This window comes from Phaethon aethereus, assembly GCF_964289735.1.
Source record: "Phaethon aethereus genome assembly, chromosome: 2".
Taxonomy (NCBI): domain Eukaryota; kingdom Metazoa; phylum Chordata; class Aves; order Phaethontiformes; family Phaethontidae; genus Phaethon; species Phaethon aethereus.
The window spans coordinates 39,075,344-39,100,939 of record NC_138582.1 but is presented as its reverse complement, the minus strand read 5'-3'; the positions used below and the strand labels follow the sequence as shown (position 1 = coordinate 39,100,939).

Below are 25,596 nucleotides of genomic sequence, written 5' to 3'. Positions count from 1 at the left end.
CTTGCATGCAAATAGGGTGCAACAGAATTTTAGGCTTCTGTTGGTACATTTGCAAAGGAATGAAGGATGAACAACTCCTGTTGACTCTGACACTGGTGGATAATTATAGCTGTGCTGTAGTTCACCCAGAAAGAGTAGAACTGGTCCTCTCTAATGTCTTCACCCTTGCAAATATTTTCAGGATCAGGACTGATTTCATCCTCACTTGCTCCTGCCAATTAAGGAACTTAATTGACAGTCCTGACTGCCGATCTCCTTCAGCTGCCCTTTATGTGCAGCAAAATCTTCCAGTGGCAATTAACTGTGGGATTCCCTGTGCTTTCTAGAAGGACTTACAAAGTAGTCCTAGTTGCTGGTGTAAAGTAATTTAAGTTTCTGATTGAGCACACTAGACATTTAATTGGCTCTAACTTTTCAGTATTTATTTGCTTTTCAGTCAAGCTGGTAAGAATAATTGCACCAATAAATTGGGATTGATTCATGGGATTGCAGCAGCCATAATACTGGCAGGAACAGAATGTGAACAATGCACATCATGAAGTTTTGAATTTTGCAGATCTTTGTGGAACTATTACACCAGTAATGGTCTTGCCACTCTACTTACACTGGTATAATTTTACACAGGGCTCTACACTGCAGAAAAGAACTTGTAGGCTATTCCTCAAGAGAGTCACTGAGGAAACACTCATACACAATTATATGGTAACTGAATATCCGTTTTTACAAGTACAGATGCCACTGGCCTAAGTATATTTAAAAGACGTGAAACGGTCTTTAACAGACTCATTAAAAAAACCCAACCAAACCCCTATTCTGTTTCTTATTAAACTATTTACAGGTTGGTTCATTTTGTAGTTGTTGCTGCATTGCATGAGATGTGGAATAGTAAGCCCTGGGTCTGATGCTGCTCCCGCTGGGGCTGTGCTGATGACTTCGTTGAGCTCAGACTCAGGCTTCCTCACCAGTAAAAAAGGAAGCAGATTCCTCCCATCGCAGAAAGTCCAGGCTTTCTGCATCTTATGAGAACAATACACTCGCTACCTGGGCTCTCCTGTTCTATCTTGCATCTTCCTACTAAGGTTTTCTTGAAACAACCTTTTCCTTCTGAGCCTGGCAAATGGTTTACAGACACATATTCTGATATATTGATGAATAACCTCTGTTGTCACCTGTGTATCTGAAATATGCTATGCACACCTGACTGGAACCTTAACAATGAGTTAGGGTAAAATCTGGACTGATGACTAAAGCATCTGGCTATATAGATATATTTGCTGTATGTGTAAAGTAAAATGCATGCAGCCTCGGTTACTGAGCTAATGCTTTCTTTCTGCAAAGTAAGAATAGCTCCATTTGGCCTGACAGGCTTTCTTACTGTGTTTTCAGGCGGGCTTTTGTTCTCTGAAGCCTTTTTCAGCATTTGCCTATGGAGCTGTAAACTATCAGATTTATAGCCAAGTGATCCTTTTCCCCTATGAGATATTTTTCTGATTCCCTGAACTGCAATGACAGGATCAATTCAGGGATTACAATGGATAAGCAGCTGCTGTAGGGGCTAGAAAACAAACAGAAGGGAATGGAGTTGTAGCTTCAAGCCCTGTAAGGCTGGCTCCTCCCAAAGTTAAAGTGGTGCTTGGCTGTGCCCTGGAATTTCTTTTGTAAAAGCTACTGAAGAATGAATTGTGTAACTCCATTATGCCAGGAATGTTCACAGAGAGTAGCTTCTTTGCTACCTATACAAACAGCCCCGATTCCAGTCAGGCGTATGTGATAAAAAGTGCTTGTAGACCACCGATGGAGTAGAAGTTATCAGTCAAGGCTCAAATGAATTAGTGCTTCAGAAGTAACGCTTACAAAGGAAAATTCCAGAGCAGATGAACAGAATCTGCTGGGTCTGAGGACCCGAGCAAATCCCAGTTTCTTTGCAAAGCACTTGGGAATGTGACATTTGTTTCTGTCAGTCAGGTCCAACAGAATTAAAACCATGAAAGGGCTCATAAATCAGCAACAGGCTCCTCAAATTGTCTCTTAAACAAGAAGGAGCAGGAGACAATAGCCAATCATTGGAGGAGCTCCACCATCATGTACCCTGTCATACTCACCGTCAGATCTGCTCCAGTGGTCTTTGGCACAGGGACTGTGGGAAGCAGGAAGGACAGTTACCAGGCTCTTAATTTTCTTCCCCACAGAAACTGAAAGAAACTTAATGTAGGAACATGCTGGAGACACGAGATATGTACTGCTGTGTACTTACTGATGGCATCTCCCAGCTGCTACCACCCTTGTCACGTAGTGAAGAAACTGCCATCCTCCGCCTTGAAAAAGAGCGTGACTGTTCCCCACCTGCCTCACCTCGTACAACCTCAGACACGTATTGCCCCAAGACACAGTCGCATACACGGCAGTGCACCATGCGCCAGAACTTTCTGAGAACTTGCTCTGGAGAGATGGTGGTAGTGTGGTCCCAGAGATGGCGGCTGGCAGGGGGATCGCGGGGGACCCTGCTCTGCCCAGCTCGGGCACGAGTGGTCAGGGCCACCTCCTGCTGCTTTGCAGGCTGGGATGGTGGCCGATCGGCCTCCGTATATTGAGGCTTCCTTTTTGCTTGGTTTCTGTGTATGAGTTTATTGGTTGAATGCACGCAAGTTTAAGCAACTTTACAGAACTGACAGCAGACAAATTTTAATCTGTAGGGCCGGCTATTTTTACTGGCAGTGCAGGTCTACATGCTATGTTCACCTCATCAGGGAAAAAAGCAATATTTTGTCACTTACAAGTTAATAGAACCAGCCAATGAAGAAATCAATTTATAACAGTGATTAATAACAAAGCACTGTGGGCAGTGGAGCTACAGACCAAAACTAATTTGCGGAAATTACTCAGCAAGTGATTATGACTAATGTGATTTGCCTTTGGGCAATTCATGAACCAAAAGTTAAATGTGTGGAATGAAACATTCATTATCCATTATTCACTCCGTTACAGGCAATGGCATTTGTATTGCAGCAGAGCCTATACACTTCAGGCAGGTTTTAGGAGTTTATTACACTAAGCATCATATGGACTTTCTTTTTCTTGAAAGAAAAGGGGCAAATATCCCTCCTAAGGAGCTCCAGATGCTAAGTTTAAAAAGTCTGAAGGGACTACACCTTCTGTAAAAGTGTATGAGTTAACCTTACAGCTCAGCTATTGTTAGGAGAGCAGTCCTGTTTGAGATCCAAAGGTTTCCATGTGGACTAAAGCCAGCATCCAACTTCTTCTGTGAGTTTTGTTGCTTACGCTGTGGCTAGACTGCCACTGCTGCCCAAATTAATTACTGGGGGCATAGTCTAAGATAATTCAAATACATCAAGACATATAGCCAATTCCAACATGATCCTTCACGGATGTCTCAGAGTAGGTTTCTGTAAATGCACATTCAAGAAAGGACTCCTTTTGTGTCTGACCCTCTTCCCAAAAGGGATGAACCTTGCAGCCTGCTGTCTTCTACGGCATTAGCTTCAGCACGGCAGAAATCAAAGCTCTCCCCACTTCTTTCCCCACTGCCCTGGTGTTTCTTTCTGAAAGAAAGCAGCTAGAGCAGACTGTAAATGACAAAACTACTCAGGAAAAATCAGTGATGAGGGCAGTCATTAAGAAATAGGCAGATAACACGAGTGAAGAGATACATTGCCACTCTTTCCAGTGCCCATCTATTTTCTTCCTGATTGTTTTCCCTTTGTCCAAATCAGTGGGTGATAAGAAGAGGTATTTTTGCATTTGCTTTATTCTCTGCCTGACACTGAAATACACTGTTTTGCGATAGGACCATCAGGATAATCTTCTCAAACTTCTTTGTGATAAAACCCTTCAGAAGGATACACTCATTTGAACTGGACAGAGATGAGTTTTCCTTTTAATTCTTTGGATTTTGAAAGATAGGCCAGAGGCAAAAGGCTAAGTGACTCTGCCTTACAAGAATAGATTTTAAAGGCTGGAATAACCACAGAGCACCATGAGTCTATAGAAAAGCTCCCTCCACCAGACACAGTGAGGAGGGAGCCTGGGACTGGAGGGAGTCTTCTCTTTCCCTTGCCAGCACAGACGGTCTGTTGTATGGAAGGAAATCCTGCAACGAGAATACGGTCCATTTGTACAGAATCTACTCTGTGTTTATTCAAAACATTTAAATTGAGCATGGGTCACATTGGGTGCAAACTGTGCTCCCCAAACTTGACTTCTGCACTGCAATTTCTGTGTTTCTTTGGGTTGACTAATGGGGACTAACCCTGACATCACTAAAGAGCATAACTTTTGATACCTTTGCAATATACCTCATCTCTAATAGACCAACTTGCCAGGGTAGAGAAACATATGTCTGAATTTAAACCCAAGTGCAGGTATCCTTCTCACTTTGAGAACAAAAGTGATATAGATTTTATTTTCACTGGCTTTTCTTGTTCTTCTAATACTATCAGGTCATATCGTAAACTCAGGTTGAAGACTTCAAATGGCTTTATATAAAACATTAACGTTCTTCAATAGACCAACTACTTGCAGTTAATCCCAAAATATTTTCTCTGAAAAAAAAAGTTAAATTGGTGTTATTTGATGGTTATTTAGGTACAAAACCATTGTGTCTTAAAAGGATCCTTGTTCCAGCTTTATTCTTCCCTTGACAGGTTGGTATTAATTTACTGCTCAAACCAAGAGGGATTCAAAGGAGATGTGTCTTAAACCAGTTCTGGCTTTCTGACTCTAAAATGTAAAAATCCAAAGTGCATTACTTGTAATGATAGCAATTTGTCTATCTCTGTTGATCCCCCCGTTCATATCTCTGTTGTTTGTCAGGCATACCGTGTTAAGACAGCAATAGGACTATATCTGGGCTTTCTTTGTAGCTTATTTTGCACTATTGGGTTTTTTTGGTGCACTATCTTCTATTTTCTCCTGAGTACATTATCAGCATTGTGCTTAAAGACTCATGTTTAAAAGTGGAATGTAAGTCCACTGTCAGTTGAGTTTCCAACTCTGGAAGTCTAGGGGCTGGGAAGGACAAGGGAGACTGACATGGAGACTTAAAAAATTGCACAATTCTACATACATGGATCTTCAGAGGGGCTGATGACTTGCAGCCGCTACTGACTTTTGCTGCCATTGTGAGTACTTGGCACTCCTAAGAAGTGTCATTGTCGATCCGCTCCTTCATGAGTGAGTAACTTGAGATTTTTTTTTTTATTTTGGTGAAAATGTAACTATAAGTCTGCTCTGGTGAGACCCCAGCTGGAGTACTGCGCCCAGCTCTGGAGCCCACAGCACAGGAAAGACATGGACCTGTTGGAGCAGGTCCAGAGGAGGGACACAAAAAAGATCAGAGGGATGGAACACCTCTCCTATGAGGACAGGCTGAGAGAGTTGGGGTTGTTCAGCTTGGAGAAGAGAAGGCTCTGGGGAGATCTTATTGCAGCCTTCCAGTACCTAAATGGGGCTTATAAGAAAGATGGGGAGAGACTTTTTAGCAGGGCCTGAAGCAATAGGACAAGGCATGATGGTTTTAAACTAAAAGAGGGCACATTTAGGCTGGATAGGAGGAAGAAATTGTTTATGGTGGTGGTGGTGAAACCCTGGCACAAGTTGCCCCAAGAGATGGTAGAAGCGCCATCCCTGCTCATTGCACGGGGGTTGGAGTAGATGACCTTTAAAGGTCCCTTCCAACCCAAACTATTCTGTGATTCTATGATTCTATATGTTAATGTTAAACATATCCATTACTTGTCAGCCCCTCCATCTCTTTCTGCCATCTATAGATGGGCAGTGAAGCAGCTGCAGATGGAAGAGCCCTAAGACCTGAAACGCAGCCAAACCAAGCCTGTTTTCATGGAACTGGGTGTCAATATTCTCTTTTGAATCTTCCCTTCAACCTCCTCATCTTACTACCTCATCAGAATCAATCACTTTCTAATTAACTAGTCAGATTCTGATGCAGTTTGCCAAATTTTTATTATCCTGCTCTCAGAGTTATAGCATGCAATTATTTATTCAAGTTTCTACTGCTCCCACTTTGATGGAGTTGGGTGAAGGAATCTCTTTCTGGGAGCCTAAGGGAGCTCTGTAATGAGAAACAGTTGCAGGAAGGTGAGTAACCCTTTTGCTTCGCAGGGTTTGCAATATGAGGAGAAAGGGAAAAACACATGTGCTCCCTCTTTATGTTCCAGAATCCAGGGGGAAGAAATTAATGCAAAAACCAGCTTCCACATGTATTTCTTGGGTTTATGGTTAGATTTTTTTCCCTAATTGGGAGTAAAACAATTATCCTTTTTGAGGTATTACAGTAACATTCACAGTTGAGTGTTAGGCCCTTAGTAAGCACTGCAGAAATAAATATAAGACAACATTCTTTAGGAGAGTTGGGCATTACAGTACAAAATGCTATAATACATAGCATTGCGACACTGCCTCTGTCGAACATTGAAATTCTTCATGCAACATGTGCACAGGTTGGATGTCTTTAGAATGGGATTTATAAAAGATAGCATCTTGAGTGGGGAAGTAACTGAACATATCATTAAGAAACGTAGAGGTGATGAAGACAGCCTCAGCCTTCCTACTTAAAGCTAGTAAGGCACTAATGCCTTGACTGCTGGAGTATTCACAGCAGTAAGCCTTCTCCTGGGCCGAGGTACCTAAGACAGCTCTGTCCACTTTCTTAAAAAATGGTAGCAAGAAAGCTTTGTCATAACTGCAAGATGGAATGCTTTTCAGGAGGGTGTAAGAGCTCTTCTAAGATCTTAATTTTGTTTGATTTGCTATGTAGACTGTGATTTTATTTACTTGTATCCCAGATGTTAACTACTGGACTAGAAGATTATATGCACCTTCATTCTTTGCCTCAGTGAGGACACATCGTTCACAGGAGGTTTCAACAACAGAGATATATCGCAGGCTGGGTAATATTTTGCTGAAGTTGAAGACAGTGAGCAGCTCAGAGGTTTTGCACATGCTCCCATCACTTTGGTACCACCGGTGATCTGCTGTAACCCAAAACTGTATGTCACAGCACTGCCAACATTACCAACATGCTCCTTTGTCTATGTCCATGCAGCTCTTTTCAGCCAGACACAAATGAAGGCTTGAGTTTGTTGTACCAAATGACTTTAGCTTGTGCCCATGCTTCCTGTTAGGCTGTCCATCAAACTCCTTTACCTTCATAGGTACAGGGAGAAGTCAACTGTTGCCTGCCAGGCTCAAGAAAAGTAGGAGCTAGCACAGAGGAAGAGTTAGAGCCTGGGACTCACGTTCAACTCCCAGAACAAACTCAACATAGTGATCAATTTGTTACTTCCCTGGCTCTGCTCTGGTTAGGCTGTGTTTTGGAGACTATTAATGAGGCTTGTCCCTCCCCCAGTGGCTGAGGGCAGCACATGTGCATGGTGCAGTCCTTTCCATGCTGTCGCAGAGACCAGAGAGCTGGCTTACAGGTATTCCCAATCCTCTGAGATAATGGGCCACACTGCCGTGGAAAGACTATGAAGGACATATGAAGACATACATAAAGGACAACCAAGGGATCAGGCCCAGCCAGCATGGGTTCATGAAAGGCAGGTCCTGCTTGACCAACCTGATCTCCTGCTATGACCAGGTGACCCGCCTAGTGGATGAGGGAAAGGCTGTGGATGTTGTCTACCTGGACTTTACTAAAGCCTTTGACAGCGTCTCATACAGCATTCTTCTGGAGAAACTGGAGGCTTGTGGCTTGGATGGGTTTACTCTTTGCTGGGTGAGGAACTGGCTGGATGGCCGAGCCCAGAGAGTTGTGGTGAACGGCGTTAAATCCGGCTGGTGGCTGGTCACAAGCGGTGTTCCCCAGGGCTTGGTTCTGGGGCCGGTCTTGTTCATATCTTTATTGATGATCTGGAGGAGGGGATCGAGTGCTCCCTCAGTAAGTTTGCAGATGACACCAAGTTGGGTGGGAGTGTTGATCTGCTGGAGGGTAGGAGGGCTCTGCAGAGGGATCTGGGCAGGCTGGATCAATGGGCAGAGGCCAACTGTATGAGGTTTAATAAGGCCAAGTGCCAGGTCCTGCACTTCGGTCACAACAACTCCATGCAACACTACAAGCTTGGGGAGGAGTGGCTGGAGAGCTGCCTGGTGGAAATGGACCTGGGGGTGCTGGTTGACAGCCGGCTGAACATGAGCCGGCAGTGTGCCCAGGTGGCCAAGAAGGCCAACAGCGTCCTGGCCTGTATCAGGAATAGTGTGGCCAGCAGGAGTAGGGAAGTGATCGTGCCCCTGTACTCGGCACTGGTGAGGCCGCACCTTGAATACTGTGTTCAGTTTTGGGCCCCTCACTACAAGAAGGATGCTGAGGTGCTGGAGTGTGTCCAGAGAAGGGCAACAAAGCTGGTGAGGGGTCTGGAGAACAGACCTTATGGTGAGCGGCTGAGGAAACTGGGGTTGTTTAGTCTGGAGAAGAGGAGGCCGAGGGGAGACCTTATCGCTCTCTACAACTACCTGAAAGGGGGTTGTGGCGACGAGGGTGTTGGTCTCTTCTCCCAAGTAACCAGCGATAGGACAAGAGGAAATGACCTCAAGTTGCGCCAGAGGAGGTTTAGATTGGACATTAGGAAAAATTTCTTTATGGAGAGGGTGGTCAGGCATTGGAACAGGCTGCCCAGGGAGGTGGTGGAGTCGCCATCTCTGGAAGTGTTCAAAAAACGTGTGGATGTGGTGCTTCAGGACATGGTTTAGGGAACATGGTGGCGCTGGATTAAGGGTTGAACTAGATGATCTTGAAGGTCCTTTCCAACCTCAGTGATTCTGTGATTCTGTGACTACCTGTGCCTTCATTAGTTGTGCTGGCAAAGCAGCACGCTGCTGAGCGCTCTTGTGCTATGCTGCTACAGTGGCACCATTGCTTTTCATTTGTGTCTGCAAGAAAAGGCCAGGGATGAAAGTTTTGGGCTAGCTAGTGAGTCTCGTAGACGCTCTCTCAACTGCCTCTAAAAAATTATTCTGCCAGAAAGATTCTCAAAATGAAGCCACTTCCTTTTTGCTCTTCTTGTGTGTGTTCACACCTTGAATTAACTCAGTTTTTTAAATAAAGCCATCAGCCAGATAATGAAGCATGCAACTATGCATGCTAGCAAGAAGTGGAAGAGTGAAAAAAGCAAATTTGCAAGTGTGGCACCTATATTATTTTAAGGCCATATGTGTTTCTTGTTAAAATTGTCAGGCATGATGAATCTAATTCCTGCGCTATTTTATTAGGAAATTAGGAATTTAATGGGCAAAAGCTGCTTTCCAGATTATAAAATAGCTTGAAGTAACGTGCCAAATGAAAGGCATGTCAGTTAACCCACTACAGTCTTCAACAAAGATCAGAAAAAGATTAAAATAATCAAACTCACCTTAAGCCTGCTAAATGCAGCCCTCAGGATCTGCGTTTCCCTCTCGCTCTCAGGAACAACTCGTATGACTTTATCACTGCCAATAACAGAACATTGAATTGACACATTAAGCCTCTTTGCAGCAGCACAATGCAACAACAAATAGGTTCAGATAGCTACCGTACTTGTGCTCTTTTTCAGCATCTGCTAAATGTCGGGTGAGCTGGAGCTCTGCTTCTAAACTTGCTCCCTGGATTATGCACTTCCATAGAAATTATTTGCTCTTTACAGATCAGGGTGTCAGCTTGACCCTCTATTTCTATGTAAATGCTTTTGTTCATTCCTTCTAATTTAAACCATTCAGGTTGACATCTTCCATACTGAATATCTGCCTCAGATCAAAGCAATTTTTTTTTTTTTGCCAAAACAAAGAATCTGTTTCTGAGGACAAGATTAGGTAAGATACATTGCTTTTGTATGTTCAAACATTTAATGGGCTTTGAAGAGTCCAGTGCTCTCATGCGTTAAAGAAGGGACTTGACTTCAGAAGAGAGATGACCTTCATATCAGGGGCATGCCTTTTGCTTTATCCGTTAAAGCTTGCACAATTTTTGTGAAGTAAATAGCTGTTCATACATGCTCAGAAGATTCTAGATAATAGCAGCTCATTTTATGCACTTTCTTTAGCTAATCCCAATGAACATAACTTTGCAAACAGGAAACAAGAAACTGAATAGCTGTCCATTCAATGATGACCATCCATATCATGAACTATGGGAGGCTGGAGACCATAGAAAATACAGGAGGTGATCATGTAACTAAGACATCATCATCGTAATCCATACACAAGAGGGCTGAATTAAATCTGTGCAGCAATGCTAATTCTGGCGTTTTCCTACATTTTGAGTTTTTGAATTTGTACTATTGATAATCAGTACTTCTCCTCTTCCAAGACACCTTGAAGGTCATGCATATCTTTGCTTCTACAAGTTCCATCCACTAGCCAGAACGCCCTTTTAAAATATTTATCTCTGGTTTCCTCATTATCTGGGAATTTTATGCAGTAGAACGTCCCTTGACATTGAGAGGTTTGTCCCTTAAATATATTGTGAACTCTACTACTTTCCTGAAGCTTCTGAGTCTGCTCAGAATGTATTTGGCCAACTAGAAGCAACACTGGTGAGTGTACATTTGCCGGCCTCATTATTTTAGGAAGGCTCCCAATCTGCTGCTGGTCTCAGCAAGCAGGCACCAGGTCTTGCCTTTAGTGTACTGCAGCTATGACTCTGGTACGACTCACCTTTGTTACAAGAATCCTCAATGCATATATAGGTAAGCATTAAATATTGTCAGTAAGCGGTTCCGACGAATGCACTGGTTGTTGGGTTCAGTACTACTAATAAATAACAAATTCTGAATTGACTTATTCCGCCTATTTCTGGCTGCCATTTTCCTTTCCCCCATTCTTCTTTAGCCATTTCTCTCCAGTCAGTATCTGCTCCCCTTGGTTAGACTCACAGAATCACTAGGTTGGAAAGGACCTTTAAGATCATCAAGTCCAACCATTAATCCAGCACCACCATGTCCCCTAAACCATGTCCTGAAGCGCCACATCCACACGTTTTTTGAACACTTCCAGAGATGGCGACTCCACCACCTCCCTGGGCAGCCTGTTCTAATGCCTGACCACTCTCTCAGTGAAGAAATTTTTCCTAATATCCAATCTAAACCTCCCCTGGCGCAACTTGAGGCCATTTCCTCTTGTCCTATCACTAGTTACTTGGGAGAAGAGACCAACACCCTCGTCGCCACAACCCCCTTTCAGGTAGTTGTAGAGAGCGATAAGGTCTCCTCTCGGCCTCCTCTTCTCCAGACTAAACAACCCCAGTTCCTTCAGCCGCTCCTCATAAGACTTGTGCTCCAGACCCCTCACCAGCTTCGTTGCCCTTCTCTGGACATGCTCCAGCACCTCAACATCCTTCTTGTAGTGAGGGGCCCAAAACTGAACACAGTATTCAAGATGCGGCCTCACCAGTGCCGAGTACAGGGGCACGATCACTTCCCTACTCCTGCTGGCCACACTATTCCTGATACAGGCCAGGACGCTGTTGGCCTTCTTGGCCACCTGGGCACACTGCCGGCTCATGTTCAGACACTGCCGGCTCATGTTCAGACTCTGATCCTTCTTTCTGTCTGAGCCCTTCAGTTTTGGTTCTCACCGCCGCTCAGCTTTCTCTGTAGACAGGTCCCAAGCCTTAAAACTCCTAAGTCTTCCAACAACTTCATGACCTTAAAGTTTTTGGTCCAGTTAGACCCCAGGTTACGGCTGCAATAACACTGATGTACCCAGAGATGTGGACCTCAGTCCATTCTTCTTGGCTGCTGCTGACCTTACTTGACAAATGGTCTATGGCTAAGAAGGAAAGTTTCTGAAAGCACTCTTGTTATAATTTGGCAGCTCTAAAATTTTAGGGGAAATTACTATGCTTCCAAGCCAAATTTAACCTCCTGTATAGGAACTTACACAGAAAGGAATAAACCTCTTAGAGTACTACAATTGCTGCATCCTTTTCCACGGAAGATAGGTGCTTTTAGTTTATCATACATACAACAGTAATATTCTTTCCCATTACTCATTTATTTCAGAGTATTAAATTGTTGTTAATAAGGAAATGGGCAAAAAGAAGTAATGATTGCCCAGGACATATGAAGGTAAAGTAACTCATAAAGAGTCATTGGACATTTCTGGAAGGACTGGGACAACCAACATATAAAAAACCAGGTTTTAATGAAATAAGTAGCTAAGCATGTGTTATGCAGCTGTAATGGAATTTTGAAGGAATGGATATCACTTAGGTATGGTCTTGAATTAATACACATCACTTTAAACTGTCTTGGATTAGTTCAGCAACTCTGTCATTTCCAATGTGATGAAAGACCTGCCTTAAAGAGGAAAATATTGGTGCTGTGACAGATTGATCACTTGACACATTGTTGGGAAATGCCTCAAGCTGTGGTTGGAGCTGCTGCTAGAGAGCTCATAGCAAGCACCTTAGCATACCTGGCACTGTTAGTATTTTATGAAAAGATGGCTAAGCCATTATGACAAGGCAGTTTAATTTTTTGTGCATGCAAGAGGCAGGAATGCACCGAATTCCTGAGAACTATCTGCTAACGCCCACTTCTGTAGGCTAGCCAGCTAGTTGATAATCATTCAAAAAAGCACAAATACCAAATCCAGCTTTACTCCTGCCATCTACCAATTACAGAACATAGTCCTAAGGTTATTGTTTAAGCTTTACAGCTTTCCTAGTTATATTTCACACTAAAGAAATCAAACTATTACCTTAAGCACCATGCAATACCCATTGAATTTATGGTAGAAATCCAACAGCCTGCCCAGTATTTAAGAGCCAACAACAAAATCTACCAGATCACGGACTAATGTGGCTGATTGTTAAATGGCAGCTGTACCCCAAACACTCAGAACCACCCCCTGGTGAGGTTCCCTGCCATCCCTCATGTCCAGCTGTCGAGGAGAAAGAAGCAAGTGATTATGTATACACCTAGGGAAAGTTGTGTTGCCTGCAGACATATGTCAGCACTCTGCTGATTTATGCAGGCAAAGTTATTTTTCTAACCATAACGTCTCTAAACTTTTTTTTAAAGTCTATTTTTTAAATTTCTAAATAAACAGCAAGGTGGGATATATTTTGTAGAAATTAATAAAGAACTTCACATCCATGAGGACAAACTTTCAATTTACCCCTAGCAACTAGGCTAGTGGAATGTAAAGCTAGGACTTAGTGAGATCATTTGAATTTTGTGGAAACACAGTTGAAAGCCTTTGCAAAGAGCAATACACAAACTTTATGAAATGAACTAACCAGATGAGAGTGGTGAGCGAAGAGTAGAAGCCACACCGCTGGTGCTCCCAGGGACAGCCTTGTGTCTCAGCAAAATGGGTGATCGGCTGTTGGCTAGCACTGACATGCAATGACTCCTTTTTTTCCTTCATTACTCCCTTACGTTTTCAAGAACAGCATGAAAAATGACACAGCTGCTTTTTGAAACACAGAATATGCTACATGGGCCTGGGAAGGGTGATATTCCCTGCTGCCAATGGGGACTAAAACCTACAAACCTATTGGTTTATTTCTTTGGCTCTTTTCATTTACTTTTTTCCTTTTACTTCGTAGTTTTCTCGGCTATGAACAGAGCAGAAGGATTCGATGAAACCATTCTGCAGCACATATACAACTTCTTTTCTGATGGAATTAGTAGTTCTCTCTCATAAAACTTTCCTGCTGAAGTCACATGGCATGAACTGCATTTATGTAAATTCTTCATTTCCTTCAGGAAAATCCTTCTTATTGTTTTATTTTCCTGACTAATGTGAACCTTAATCAGCTCTCTCCTCTCCTGTGGAATTCAATAAAAGTATGTTTACAAAGGCTTTACAAATATTTTAAACATGGTTTGAGGAATATTATCTTATAAATCAAATACCTATAGAAAAAAATGGAAAGAAAATAAATCCCCACTTACAAGCATCCATTCCTAATGGTACAGGAGGGATTATAGCTCTTGAGAATAAGCTGCCATAGCTGCTGCACTTAAGTGGTTCATTAAGGCTTGCTGAAAAAAGCTACAGCATGAAAGTCTCTCGTCAACTCCCAATATGCCATCAGATATCATTTGTGATGAAAGATCAATTGCTTCATTCCTTTTTCTCTGCTAAATTCTTCTGCTAGTCAAAATGTTAAGAAATATTCAAACTTTTTTTTTTTTCTTCTCTCTATTACTGAGATGAAGAGTTCCAACCACGGACTCAATACTGTTACAAAAACTACTTACTTAAATAAGGTTGGGGTCCTTTCTGAGACCTGATGGGGACATCTGGAAAGGGAACTTTACAAACCTTCCTGAGCCCTTCTTTCTGGCTTTCTGTATTACAGCAGAATACTCTGCTCCAAATAGAAGAGAGCACCATTTGTATTTTCTAGATAGCGTTATATATATTTTCTGCCTTTTAGTTATAAAGGCAGGAAAACTGATGTTTTTCCTGGTATAAGGAAGAGCTATAATTTTGAATGAAAAAGATTTGCTTGGGTAATGTAGGCAGAAATGCTGAGGAGGCAAAATATGTTATTGCATGATATTTATCAGTATAGCACAGACGACTTCTCCGAAAACTGAATTTCTATGCAAGTTGCCTGTTAATTCCCAGGCATGGGCTATCTGAGTTTCACAGATGTTTTTCAGGTGCAAAAAGGGTTTCCTGCTTTACCCAAGCAGGAAACTTCAGGGACTAAACCAGTGTTATATTACCAGTACTCTTCCTTTAAACAGCTTCATTCCAGAGACAGGTGGTCTGGAAAGGTGAATGTCTGCAGAAATTCCAGATTTTCTTCCAACTGAGGAACAACGCTTTTCCAAGCAAAGCTCGCTGCCAGTGACTCGTCAACGTTGCTTATACAGCTATCTAGCTCAAACACAGAAAGTGGGAACCAGTGGCTTCAGCGCATGTCTCTGTCTCAGGGAAAAAAAAGTGTGTGTATGGAAATGGATACCATCTTGCTTCACCAAGTGTCACCCAGTTGTACGCAAACAGAAGAGAGAAAGAAGGCAGTTACTCAGGGCAGAAAATAAAGTAAGAAGTAGCAAGACAAATACAAAGTTAAGAGAAACAAACAGGCCACAGTAAGAAAGTAGACGACAAGGAGATGCAGTGCTAACTGTGCAGGATTAAGGCATGCAAAAAACTCAGGAGATGCCCATTTTGACCCAAGGGGGAGGCTGCAGTAGTCTGCTTAAATGAAACAGCATGTACACTCATTTAAATTCACTTCCTAAGAAACACATGATGATAACATGTTTGCATGAAACAGCTGATGATTGTTTAGCTCGGATGTAATCCTTCCAATGACATATTACATCAAGCACAGCTACTGTTAAAGAAAGGACCATCATCATTCCCGTAACAGAGATTACTGAAAGGAGCTTCTGCTATAACCCCATCTGCTGCTTTATTCCCACAGCTCATGTTTTTCTCCAGTGAGTTGCTCTGTGCTTTGTAAGGAAGTGGTGAGTAGATGGTGATGCCGTCAGCCTGGCATGGGCCTGCCAGTACCAGGGTCGCAGAATCACAGAGTGGTAGGGGTTGGAAGGGACCTCTGAAGATCATCTGGTCCAACCCCCCTACCAAGGCAGGATCACCTAGGGCAGGCTGCACAGGAACGTGTCCAGTCGGGTTTTGAAGGTCTCCAGAGAAGGAGACTCCACAACCTCTCTGGGCAGCCTGTTCCAGTGCTCCATCACCCTCACAGTAAAGAGGTTTTTTCTCATGTTGAGGTGGCACTTCCTGTGCTGCAGTTTGTGCCCATTGTCCCTCATCCTGTCACTGGGCACTACTGAAAAGAGACTGTCTCCATCCTTCTGACAGCCACCCTTCAGATATTTATAGGCATTGATAAGGTCCCCACTCAGCCTTCTCTTCTCCAGACTAAACAGCCCCAGGTCTCTCAGCCTTTCCTCATACGAGAGATGTTCCAGTCCCTTAATCATCCTCGTAGCCCTCCGTTGGACTCTCTCCAAAAGTTCCCTGTCTCTCTTGAACTGGGAAGCCCAGAACTGGACACAATACTCCAGATGAGGCCTCACCAGCGCAGGGTAAATGGATGTAGTAGGATGCTTCTCTGTCCATCTGTGTGCTCCCCTGCCCAAACAGGAAAGCTTCCCCCGTCCTCTCTCTTCATCTTGACTGCAGAGGCATGTTGGACTTTTGTGGTGTGGCCAGGCAGGCTTGGTTTACAGTCCTGATTAAGTTGTGGCAATCAAGCACAGGGCTGCCCAGCCACGTGCCCCTGGACAGACCTGATTACATCAGTTACGTATATTTTTAACCCTTTTCCCATTCTTGACCCTCCCTTTCACCATGCTTGTACATTGCTTTCTCTGTCCATCTCCTCAAATAAACAATTCGCCTCTAATTACTTTTTCCCAGTTGGTCCCAGCTTTGCTACATCTGTACCCAAATTTGGTATTTCTAGGTAATCTCAGCCTCATATGGTATTACTGACAGGGTTACTTAGGTATTTTTGCCCACAAAATGTCCCCACTACTCCCCTTCAATTACTCGTGAAATTCAACCATTTCTCACATAACTCCTCATTTACCTCCTGCAAGATCCAGCTGTCCTTCACAGTGCTATCTGAAATTTTTGTCAGCTTCTCACGTTGTCATATCCAGCAATTTCTCATGTCATGTTTATCCACGTCCTGATCAGTTAGCTTAACCTGAGGCCAGGGTCTAGTCCTGCCTGCATGTGCCTGCAGTCCCAGCCCTCCCCCATGCTAAAAGCCCACACAGAAGCTCATATGCTTTTCTGAACTTCAGAATTGCTTCAGTCCATTCTAAGCCCCACGTACGTTTTCAGACAACTGCATCAACTATTTCCAAACTAGGTATCTCGGGACTCTGCACAGCAGATTTGCTCTTGCCTTCAGTGAAATCAAAGAAAGAACACCAAGTCTGAAAGAGGGTTGTTACAGAATTTAGATATCAAGAGCAGAAGGCTGAAGGGGCAAATGGTTCAGTGTTAGAGGTCTACATTAGACTTCTTGCACTCCAACTTCCTTTAAGCCCTTGAGCAAACCATTTCAGGTCATCTACAAGTGAGGTTAAGTACAGGTTTGGGAGAAGGTTTCTTATACGGAGCTCCATATGCTCTATGTCCACATTGCTGGCTGTCATTCGGTTGTAAAAACCACACATTGTGTATTCGGTTAGAGATCTTTGCTGATGGACGGGTTGGTTTGGTCCCTCTCTGCCCCATCCGCTCCAACAGCCTGAGCAAGAGTCTGGGCTCTGTCCTGGTGGGTGTACTTCAAGCATGGGTAAAGTGTGATGGACAAGTTTAGGCCTAGAGCTATGCTTACTGACAGTGTAAACATGGCTCAGCTCCCCACCCCTACAAATGGGGATGATGCATCTTTTAAACTTGGGGGGTATTGAGGCAATAATGAATTCATGACTTTCAAGCTTCCAGATGTCTATGGTAATGGGAGCAATGCAGGGACTACAGATGGAAAGCATTAAATACGCATTTTAGAGGAGCTAAAGAACAAAATTTGACAACTCTTTTTAAGTCTTGAAACATTGTGCATTTACCCGATAGACTTCAATGGTGTCACAGGCACTGTAAGAGGTCATCTCTAAGCCTAGAAAGATATCAAACCTCCAATGGTCCATAGGGTTGTCTTACACATGGCTGTCCGTTCCCTCTGCTTGCCTTTGATCTTAATAGAGAGAAGCAGATACACTCAGACATGTACAATGCTGAGAAACGGATCACGCGTCTTCAAGCTCTTACAAACACACACAACACAGAGAAGAGGCAGAAGAGCACTTTATTTGTTCTAATGGTTATGATTTCCCCCAGAGTTATCAAAGACTGTACTGCATGAAACTGGACAAAGGCATCAGCAGATCTTATAATGCCTCAGAAAGACAGTAAACGCCATTGTTCAGGATTCACTCATGGTGGGGAAATAAAAATCAGCATTCCTGCCCCATCACCTGAAAACTACATCCTTTCTCAGAAGGCTAAAGCTCACTATTCCTTGACAACTTTGCTTTTATTAAAGCCAAAGTACCATCACACCATATAGACATGGCTTTGGCTTTTCTAGTAAATCTGTTTGAGACTGAAAAAAATCAAGACTAATAAACACAAAGAAGGTAAGCAATGTTAAGCTACAATTTATGTCTTTTAAAAAATTTAATAGTGATGCTTTATTATTTGGTTACTCCTTTGCACCCTTTTTTCAACGTCATACTTTTTTCAACATCCTATAAAAGCTTTTTTTCAGATAATCTGATGTTTCCAACATCTCGAGATTTTTCCATACATAAGTCTCCCAATAACCTAGATAATTTGCCAAAGTCTTGTCTGTATGCAAAGAGGGATCCTTACTTTTTAAGGTTCAGTGAAAAATTAGTAGGTGCTCTACTACTTTTATGCTTTTTAATAGACAATGAATTGATGTTTGTAAAGTAATAAACAGCAAAGAGTCCAAACAAGCGATGTCCATGCTCTCTTGCTTTGGAGACAGCTATGAAATTGTGAAATACGCTCAAAGGTTGGAAATAACCACCATTTTTGGTTGTTCAGGCAAGCTACAAACCTGTAAAATGTGAAGTAATACTTTTTCCAGGAAAGCAGTCTTCTACAGTCTTTAAAGAAAATTTTAAAGACTCGTGGTTTTCTGATAAAATTGCGTAAGTTGTCACCACTGTGTACTAAACCCTAATATTTTACCATTAAAAAAAAGTAAAATTAATCTACCATATACTATTTTAAAAAGTGTTTATATTAAAATTCTCATATACCCAGAAGTAAGTAAAATAGCTATTTTTTCTGATACCAATAGCTTACCACACACAAATGTAATGTCTAAAACCTTCCTATAGAATGTTTTAAGTTCATTGAAAATCCTTAATTGATAGCACACAAACTATGTGAACTTCACTTTTTATGAGCTATGGTTTTACTTGACCTGCCACAGCTGAAGAAGGGAACCCTTCAGCCGAATACCTGCACATTTCCAACTGTTTGACAACCACTGAATGGGGTATGTAATTTTTCTGCCTTGACAGCTTTTTCTCAAGGACCAGACAATACTTCAATCTTTAAAAAAACAGAAAGGAAGAAATCGATACTTTTATTTTCATGATTCATGCTCTTTACTTAAATTTGTATTTCTTTTTATTTTTTTTAACAATTTAAACAAAATCTCTATAGGATGGTCATAAAAGTAGACAAATTTATTACATAGTTTCCTTTAACAGCAAAGAGGAGGATCTTCTAACCAGCAGGTCTTTTCTAGTACTCTGTTGCTCTCATTGCTTGCAATGAATTCAATACAAAATGATTCCCATTTTCGGAGAAGTAATTTCAGAGTAACAGAATAATTTTGTTTGATGGGATATCTGGAGATCATGTCATCAGATATCCTTCTAGCTCCTCTCTGTTTCTGTTCCTGGTTTTCTGCTTTTGAACATGGACCGAAAGTGCTGTGTAAACTTCGTTACTCCTTTGAAAAGTCTCCACTCCTACAAACTCAATTTTATGGTCCTAACACACTGGAGCTCACAGTCATCCTATGGCTGAATACTACATTGCTATTTTTTCTTTCCTTGATCCAACCCAAGGATTTGCAGTAATAGCAAGGAGAAATTCCTGTATGTATGAACTTTGAATTTGAACTACTGAATTTCGTTGTAGTTCTTTTAATTCAGTCATTAAGTCTACTATTTGTTTTTCTAATATACGGCTAGCACCTTCCTCGAATAAATAACTTGAGAAAATAAATTGGACATACAGAAAAATGCTTTGTATTTTTCTGGGTAGTGATAACTCAAGGCATAGAAAATAAGGGATAAAAGCATGAAGCAATTCCAGTTGCTGAATGGGACAAAGTCTGGAAGCCTTTGGTTATTCCTGATAGGCAATCTCTTGAGCTCAATTTAAGATCTTGATCCTCAAGCTCTCATGAATGTATAAACGCTTTCAGCATTAGCAGGAGGAAGTCTGTACTCATTACTGTACTTGGCACAGCAACACAAATAACTGGTAAGTGTGTGAATTTCTAAGTGTATAAAGAAGAGATCAGAGGAATTGTCTCATACATATTTTAAAAAGTAAATGTCAAGATGGTGAGCTTAGTTTTAATTTAGGACTTATCATTAGTGTTTTCAATGTATTTATTCATTTATGCAAGTTACAGCAAGAAAGATGAAAATATTTATGGAGTAAAAAAAAAACGTTATGGCATGAAATACTGTTGCATCAAGAGGTCTGTAGCATGCTAAGTTTCCACAAACCATTCCATCATGACTTACTACCTAGTTTGCTTCCACAGTGATAATTCATGGAAAGGACACCTTTAATGTCACTGTACAAATAAATGACAAACAGGACATGCCTCTCCACAGTTTGGCAGGAGGATAGGATCCGTGGATTTCAAAGCTGGGGAATACAACAAATGTACTGAGTGTAGTAAGGAAAATCCTGGGTCTGCTCTTTTTGCTGGTGTTACTGCAGCAGGGTGGCGTAATTCCATTGATTTCAAAGGATTTACCTCTTCTTGCTAGGTTAAGCAAGAAAAAAGCAGCAGGCTTTTTTTCCATGACAGGACAATCAGTTTTTCCTGTGTTTCAGCTAAGGGTAATAGAGACCTGGGTGCTGAACTGTTCTTTAACGTAGTGTGCTGTTCTGAAGAAGAAATTGTAAATCTGCAAGCACTAAGCCCAGAACAGTTCTACAAGATGCTAACTGCTAAATGCTCCCACGGCAGAGGACTCCGCGTCTCCCGGGGAGCCCCCTTATCTTCCCCACGGGGAGATGAACCAGGTGACGATGTCGACCTGCGCTGGCACTACTCGGTGCCCATGTGGAGTGCCCCTGACAACAGGGATGGGGAGAGTCCTCGGCAAGGGGACACCTTGCACACCCAGACCAAGGTGAAATGGTATTTGCAAATTTGTCTTCCAACAGTCTGTACAGCAGAATGTCTGCCCATCAGCTGAAAATGATGCTGCAGGAAAGGAGCAGATTAAATATATATGAAGCAGAGATGCAAGATAGAGCCTTTGAATTAAAAATGCCAGACAGTTGGTCTCCATGATCCCTACGGTCCCTGTGGTCATGATCTCCATGATCACTATGGTACATAGTGTCATTTTTGCTCTCTGCCAACTGCCTTGAATAAGAGACCAGTGAGACAAACCTAGCAGTACGTTGAGCTGCCTGCAAACGCTGCGGCTACACCTGGGAGTATTTTCCAGTTTAATGGACAACCCAGATGTATCTCAGCTTCAACCTGAATCCCGAGTGACCGCATCGCACTGCGTTCAACCGTCGTTTCCCTGCGAAAGGACGCGAGGTGCACGTCGCCGCTGGGAGTCTCTGTACGCACCGGAATCAACCTACGTGGCTGGGGAATCAACATACACAAATCCCACCAAACGTGCTTTTCATTCAGCATTGTCAGGTTTCGTGCAATAAAATACTTTGAAAAATTTGGGATGTTCAATTACATAATGCATTTTCTTTAAATCAACTTTCCAAAATATTTTTTGAAATAAATATGAAAATAAAAATGTTTAATTACATTTTCAGTGAACATGGAAACCAAATGTGTGAGGCAGGAAGAGAGAGAAGTAATTTTCATGACAAATTTCTGGTTTCTAATCAGTCCCGTCACAGATATCTAGAGCTTTAAGGAATTATACTCGGAAAAGTGCAGCTCCAATTATGCACCACGTATACTTAAAATTGCAGTGTATTTACTGAACCATCTTTCCTTGCTGAAATCAATCCAATTACCTGTGATGGCAAATTAAGTATGCACGTACCTGCAGTATGAAGTACTATTTTACTAACTATAACAGATTTTTAATGTTCACATTTTTATAGTTTTCAGATAAAGGTCAGATTGATTTTTTTTTTTAACGTGAGAGTTCAAAACAACATTTTTGGAACTAGATGTATACTACAAAGAGAAACCTCATGACTCACAGCATGTCCTGTCTTGAGGACCACCTTCCCACGATGATGAATTTATAGGCAAGGTTTAGAAACCTTCCACGGTGGGACATTCTTAGCACACAACCAAGAAAACACTCACCCAGCTGCTCCACACAGCTTTATGGATGCACATACTCTTTTTGCTTATACATACATTTAAGCTTGTTTCAGGCTCTGTAACTTACTGCCTGAGCCCTTTTTTGGGGGGGAAATACAGGTTTTACATCCTTTCACACTTCATCCCATTTGCTTCTCACGCCATAGGAGTTACGTGATAATCTGCCCAAAGGGAGGAACCAGCCACTCTGGGGAGCCGGCGCTGCCACACTCGTTGCTCACGGGCCAGCGGGTTTTGAGATGACTGTTTGGAGCACTTCCATCAATACTTTGTCAAAAGCATAAATAAGGTAGATAAGAATAAAGACAGAAAATATATGTTGATATTTCAATGGAACCAAAACTAGGACCTGTGTGTAAATACACACGTCACCTTACACATCAGTAAAACTAATAGTACACCTAATGGCTTGCAGGATCTGAACAGTAGAAGGTGTTTGTATATATCAGTGGTTTAAAAAAAGAACACCCAAAAAGTGTGTTTAATGTGATCATCATAAATTTCTTCTTCTTCATTACTTATTTTATAGGCTGTGAAAATCAGCACAATAGCCATGTAGAAGTGCCTTTGCTTTGATAACCTCCATTTTGAGCATACTGGATTTTGTTTGGTTATCTTTTTAGGGAAAGGGCAAAGTGGGCTTTTTTATTTTTTTTCGTTTTGTTTTAACAGTAAAGTGGTTTTAAGTGGTTTTAGGACGAGAGGAAATGGCCTCAAGTTGCACCAGGGGAGGTTTAGATTGGATTATTAGGAAAAATTTCTTTACTCAAAGAGTGGCCAAGCATTGGAACAGGCTGCCCGGGGAGGTGGTGGAGTCACCATCACTGGAAGTGTAGACGTGGCACCTCAGGACCCGGTTTAGTGGGTGTGGTGGTTTCGGGCTGACGGTTGGACTTGATGATCTTAAATGTCTTTTTCAATGCTAATGATTCTGTGATTCTACAAAGTACTAGCAACGGCCATTCAGATGCACCCATGGGAAGCCTGAGGTCAGCTGTATCTAGGAGCCGGGCTGTGGAAGCCAACCAGACTCACTTTGCTGGACATGGGGCTCCCTTCATAAAGGCTGTGCATGACTCCCAACACCTTTGCATTTGTCTAGCCCACCAGGATACTGTATTTTATCCTACTCATGCATTTTTATCACCATAAATTTACGTTCCAACCTGGCACAAGGTTTCTCAGGGGCAACACTGAGAAGTGTAGGGCTGATGTGTGTGCTGGCCGATTACTTGCTGAGATGGGCTGCCACACATTTTAGTGTTCATTCAGGTGGATCCAGCCTGTTTTTGCTTTTTTCAGTGTCAAAAGTGGAAGTTTAAAAAAAAAACCCAAACAGAACTGATAAGTAATGTAGAGTACGTGGTGGGCAAGAATTAGAGCGGAGCGGCTTCCTGGCCAGGCTCCCCAGAAAATGAAAGGTGACCCAGGAGAGCTCTGCTCATGGTGTGATTGCAGCTGCTTCTCAGGGCAGTGCACTTCTTCAAGTGATATTTAGTATTTTCTTGTGAGAGGCCCTGTGTAGGCACGTAAGACAGTCTTGAGCCCTAATGATGTTGTAACACATACATCACAGCTCTTGCACCTGCTTAACTATGTATCTTGATAAAAAAGACTTCAGGATGCTAAATTTAAACATCTTCATAGTAGTTCACAAGTTTGCAGTCTCAGTTAACAGCGGGCAACTAACGGGAAGGAAGTGTATAACAGAGTCACACATATAAACAAGACAGCTATGCATAATTTGATGGGTCTGAATCTTTGAACTTAGTCTTTATATGCATATATGCAATCTGACTCTCCTTTGATCTGGATTTTCTAAAACTAATTCTTTTTTTTCTTTTTCCTCAAGGCACAAACCAGTCCTGAGTATCTTACACAAGACTGACCTGCTATCCTATCATTGAAAAATGGAACCTACAGTGCTGAAGAAAACCAAAGCACACCAAATGCAGAATACCATTTAAAAAACAAAATCAAACTGAAGGCTTGGGGAGGGAAATAAATATTTTAGTGGCAATGAAATTACTTATTGTCTGAAGACAGTTCCTGTAAGGCAGCTGCACCAGCCATTAAGGCAATTATATTTTGCCATTTTCATAATCTGCATGAGAAATAATTTTTCTCCACTAGATTAATGCTGTGTCAGTTCTCTACAAAATCACTGCTGACTTAAGGGAATATTGGAGATATGTTGCATAATTACAGTGGTAAAATCTTGGGATTTACTTCTTTATTGTATTAACAATTGTTTGGGCAGGACGACTTGGAATCCTGCATAAGCTTCTGTGCCTCTTAGTTCACTAATGTCCTGACCTTAGAGGATGCCATGGCAAGATTTCCCTAAGCAAAAACTGGTAAATCTGCTTGTGGTTAAGATAATAATGTTTAGCTTAACTGCACCTATCTAGCTAGCTTGTTGTAATTTCAATACACCTGAAAATGAGGCCGACTCCAAAGGTCTCCCCTGCGCAGTACTGTAACACTCCCACAAGTTCTAGCAGAGTGCTGTGAATAGACAGGATGATTTTGTTGTATCGTGACAGACTGAAGATCCATGGGACATAACGTTTGTAGGTTTCTAGTAAAACGCTGCTCCTTTCTACAAACATGAGTTCATGAAGAGATCAGCCACACAACTCATTTTAAAGGTACCTACCTTGCATGGAGAAGTAAAACCTTCTGCAGTACAGCCCTCAAAGCAACACCTTCAATCCTGATCGCTTTTTTTTTCTGTTTAAAAGTATCCGGATTGTAGGGTGAGTCAGATGTAATACCCAACAAAGCTGCTGACACCGACACCGTCCCCATGATACCAGGTGGCTAACTGAGCTGAAGCATGCTGGAATAACAGCCTACGCCTGAAACACCCTTTGACAATGATGACAATTTTGGGTGAGCGGGAAATGATGGGAGATTCCAGAAACTTTCCCATTCTGTATGGAGAGAAAAATTAAATCCAGAATAGGGATTTAGTAGGCATAAAATAGCCCAGAACAGCACAGATATAAATGAGGCAGCGTGTGAAAACTCCTGTTTACGTGCCTGGTCTTAATGACATAGTGAAGGAAGTTTACCACGTCACAGGAACCTCCTAAGTACAGTGTATTTTAAATATTTTTTGTTTTCACTGTTCAGTTTTAGTTTGAAACTTATTACAGGCTGTTCTTCTTCCTCTGTGGCAGAAAAGGGCTCTAGGATTGGGAATCACCCATACTAACGCTCTTCTGACTTCTCATAAAAGAGGCTGTAGCAACATCAGCAATGATTAGTGACGATTAGGTTATACTACGAATGTTTGGACTTTGTAAGCTGCTCCTAACAGATCCGTACAGCTATGCTTAACATGGCAATTATGTATTTTATATGGTCTGTTAATACAGGAATAAACTGCTTGTAGTGAGTGCTACAATAGGCTGGTTCAGATATGCCCATTTGATGGAGCAAAAAAAAGTCTACTTTTAGACCTCATTGTTCACATTTAGCTCATCTATTACATTTAGCATTTCGATTTTCTGAAA

At 42.0% G+C, this 25,596-nt stretch overlaps 1 protein-coding gene across 1 annotated transcript in view; it reads right to left on the bottom strand.

Annotated features, from left to right (window-relative positions):
• Nucleotides 1-25,596, bottom strand: part of CPA6 (carboxypeptidase A6) — a gene marked incomplete at its 3' end in the record, with an annotated part of 84,504 nt that overhangs the window by 37,232 nt on the left and 21,676 nt on the right. The window contains exon 2 of the mRNA XM_082014652.1: nucleotides 9,387-9,462. Coding sequence (XP_081870778.1) covers nucleotides 9,387-9,462 — 76 coding nt within the window. The remainder of the gene's footprint in view (nucleotides 1-9,386; nucleotides 9,463-25,596) is intronic.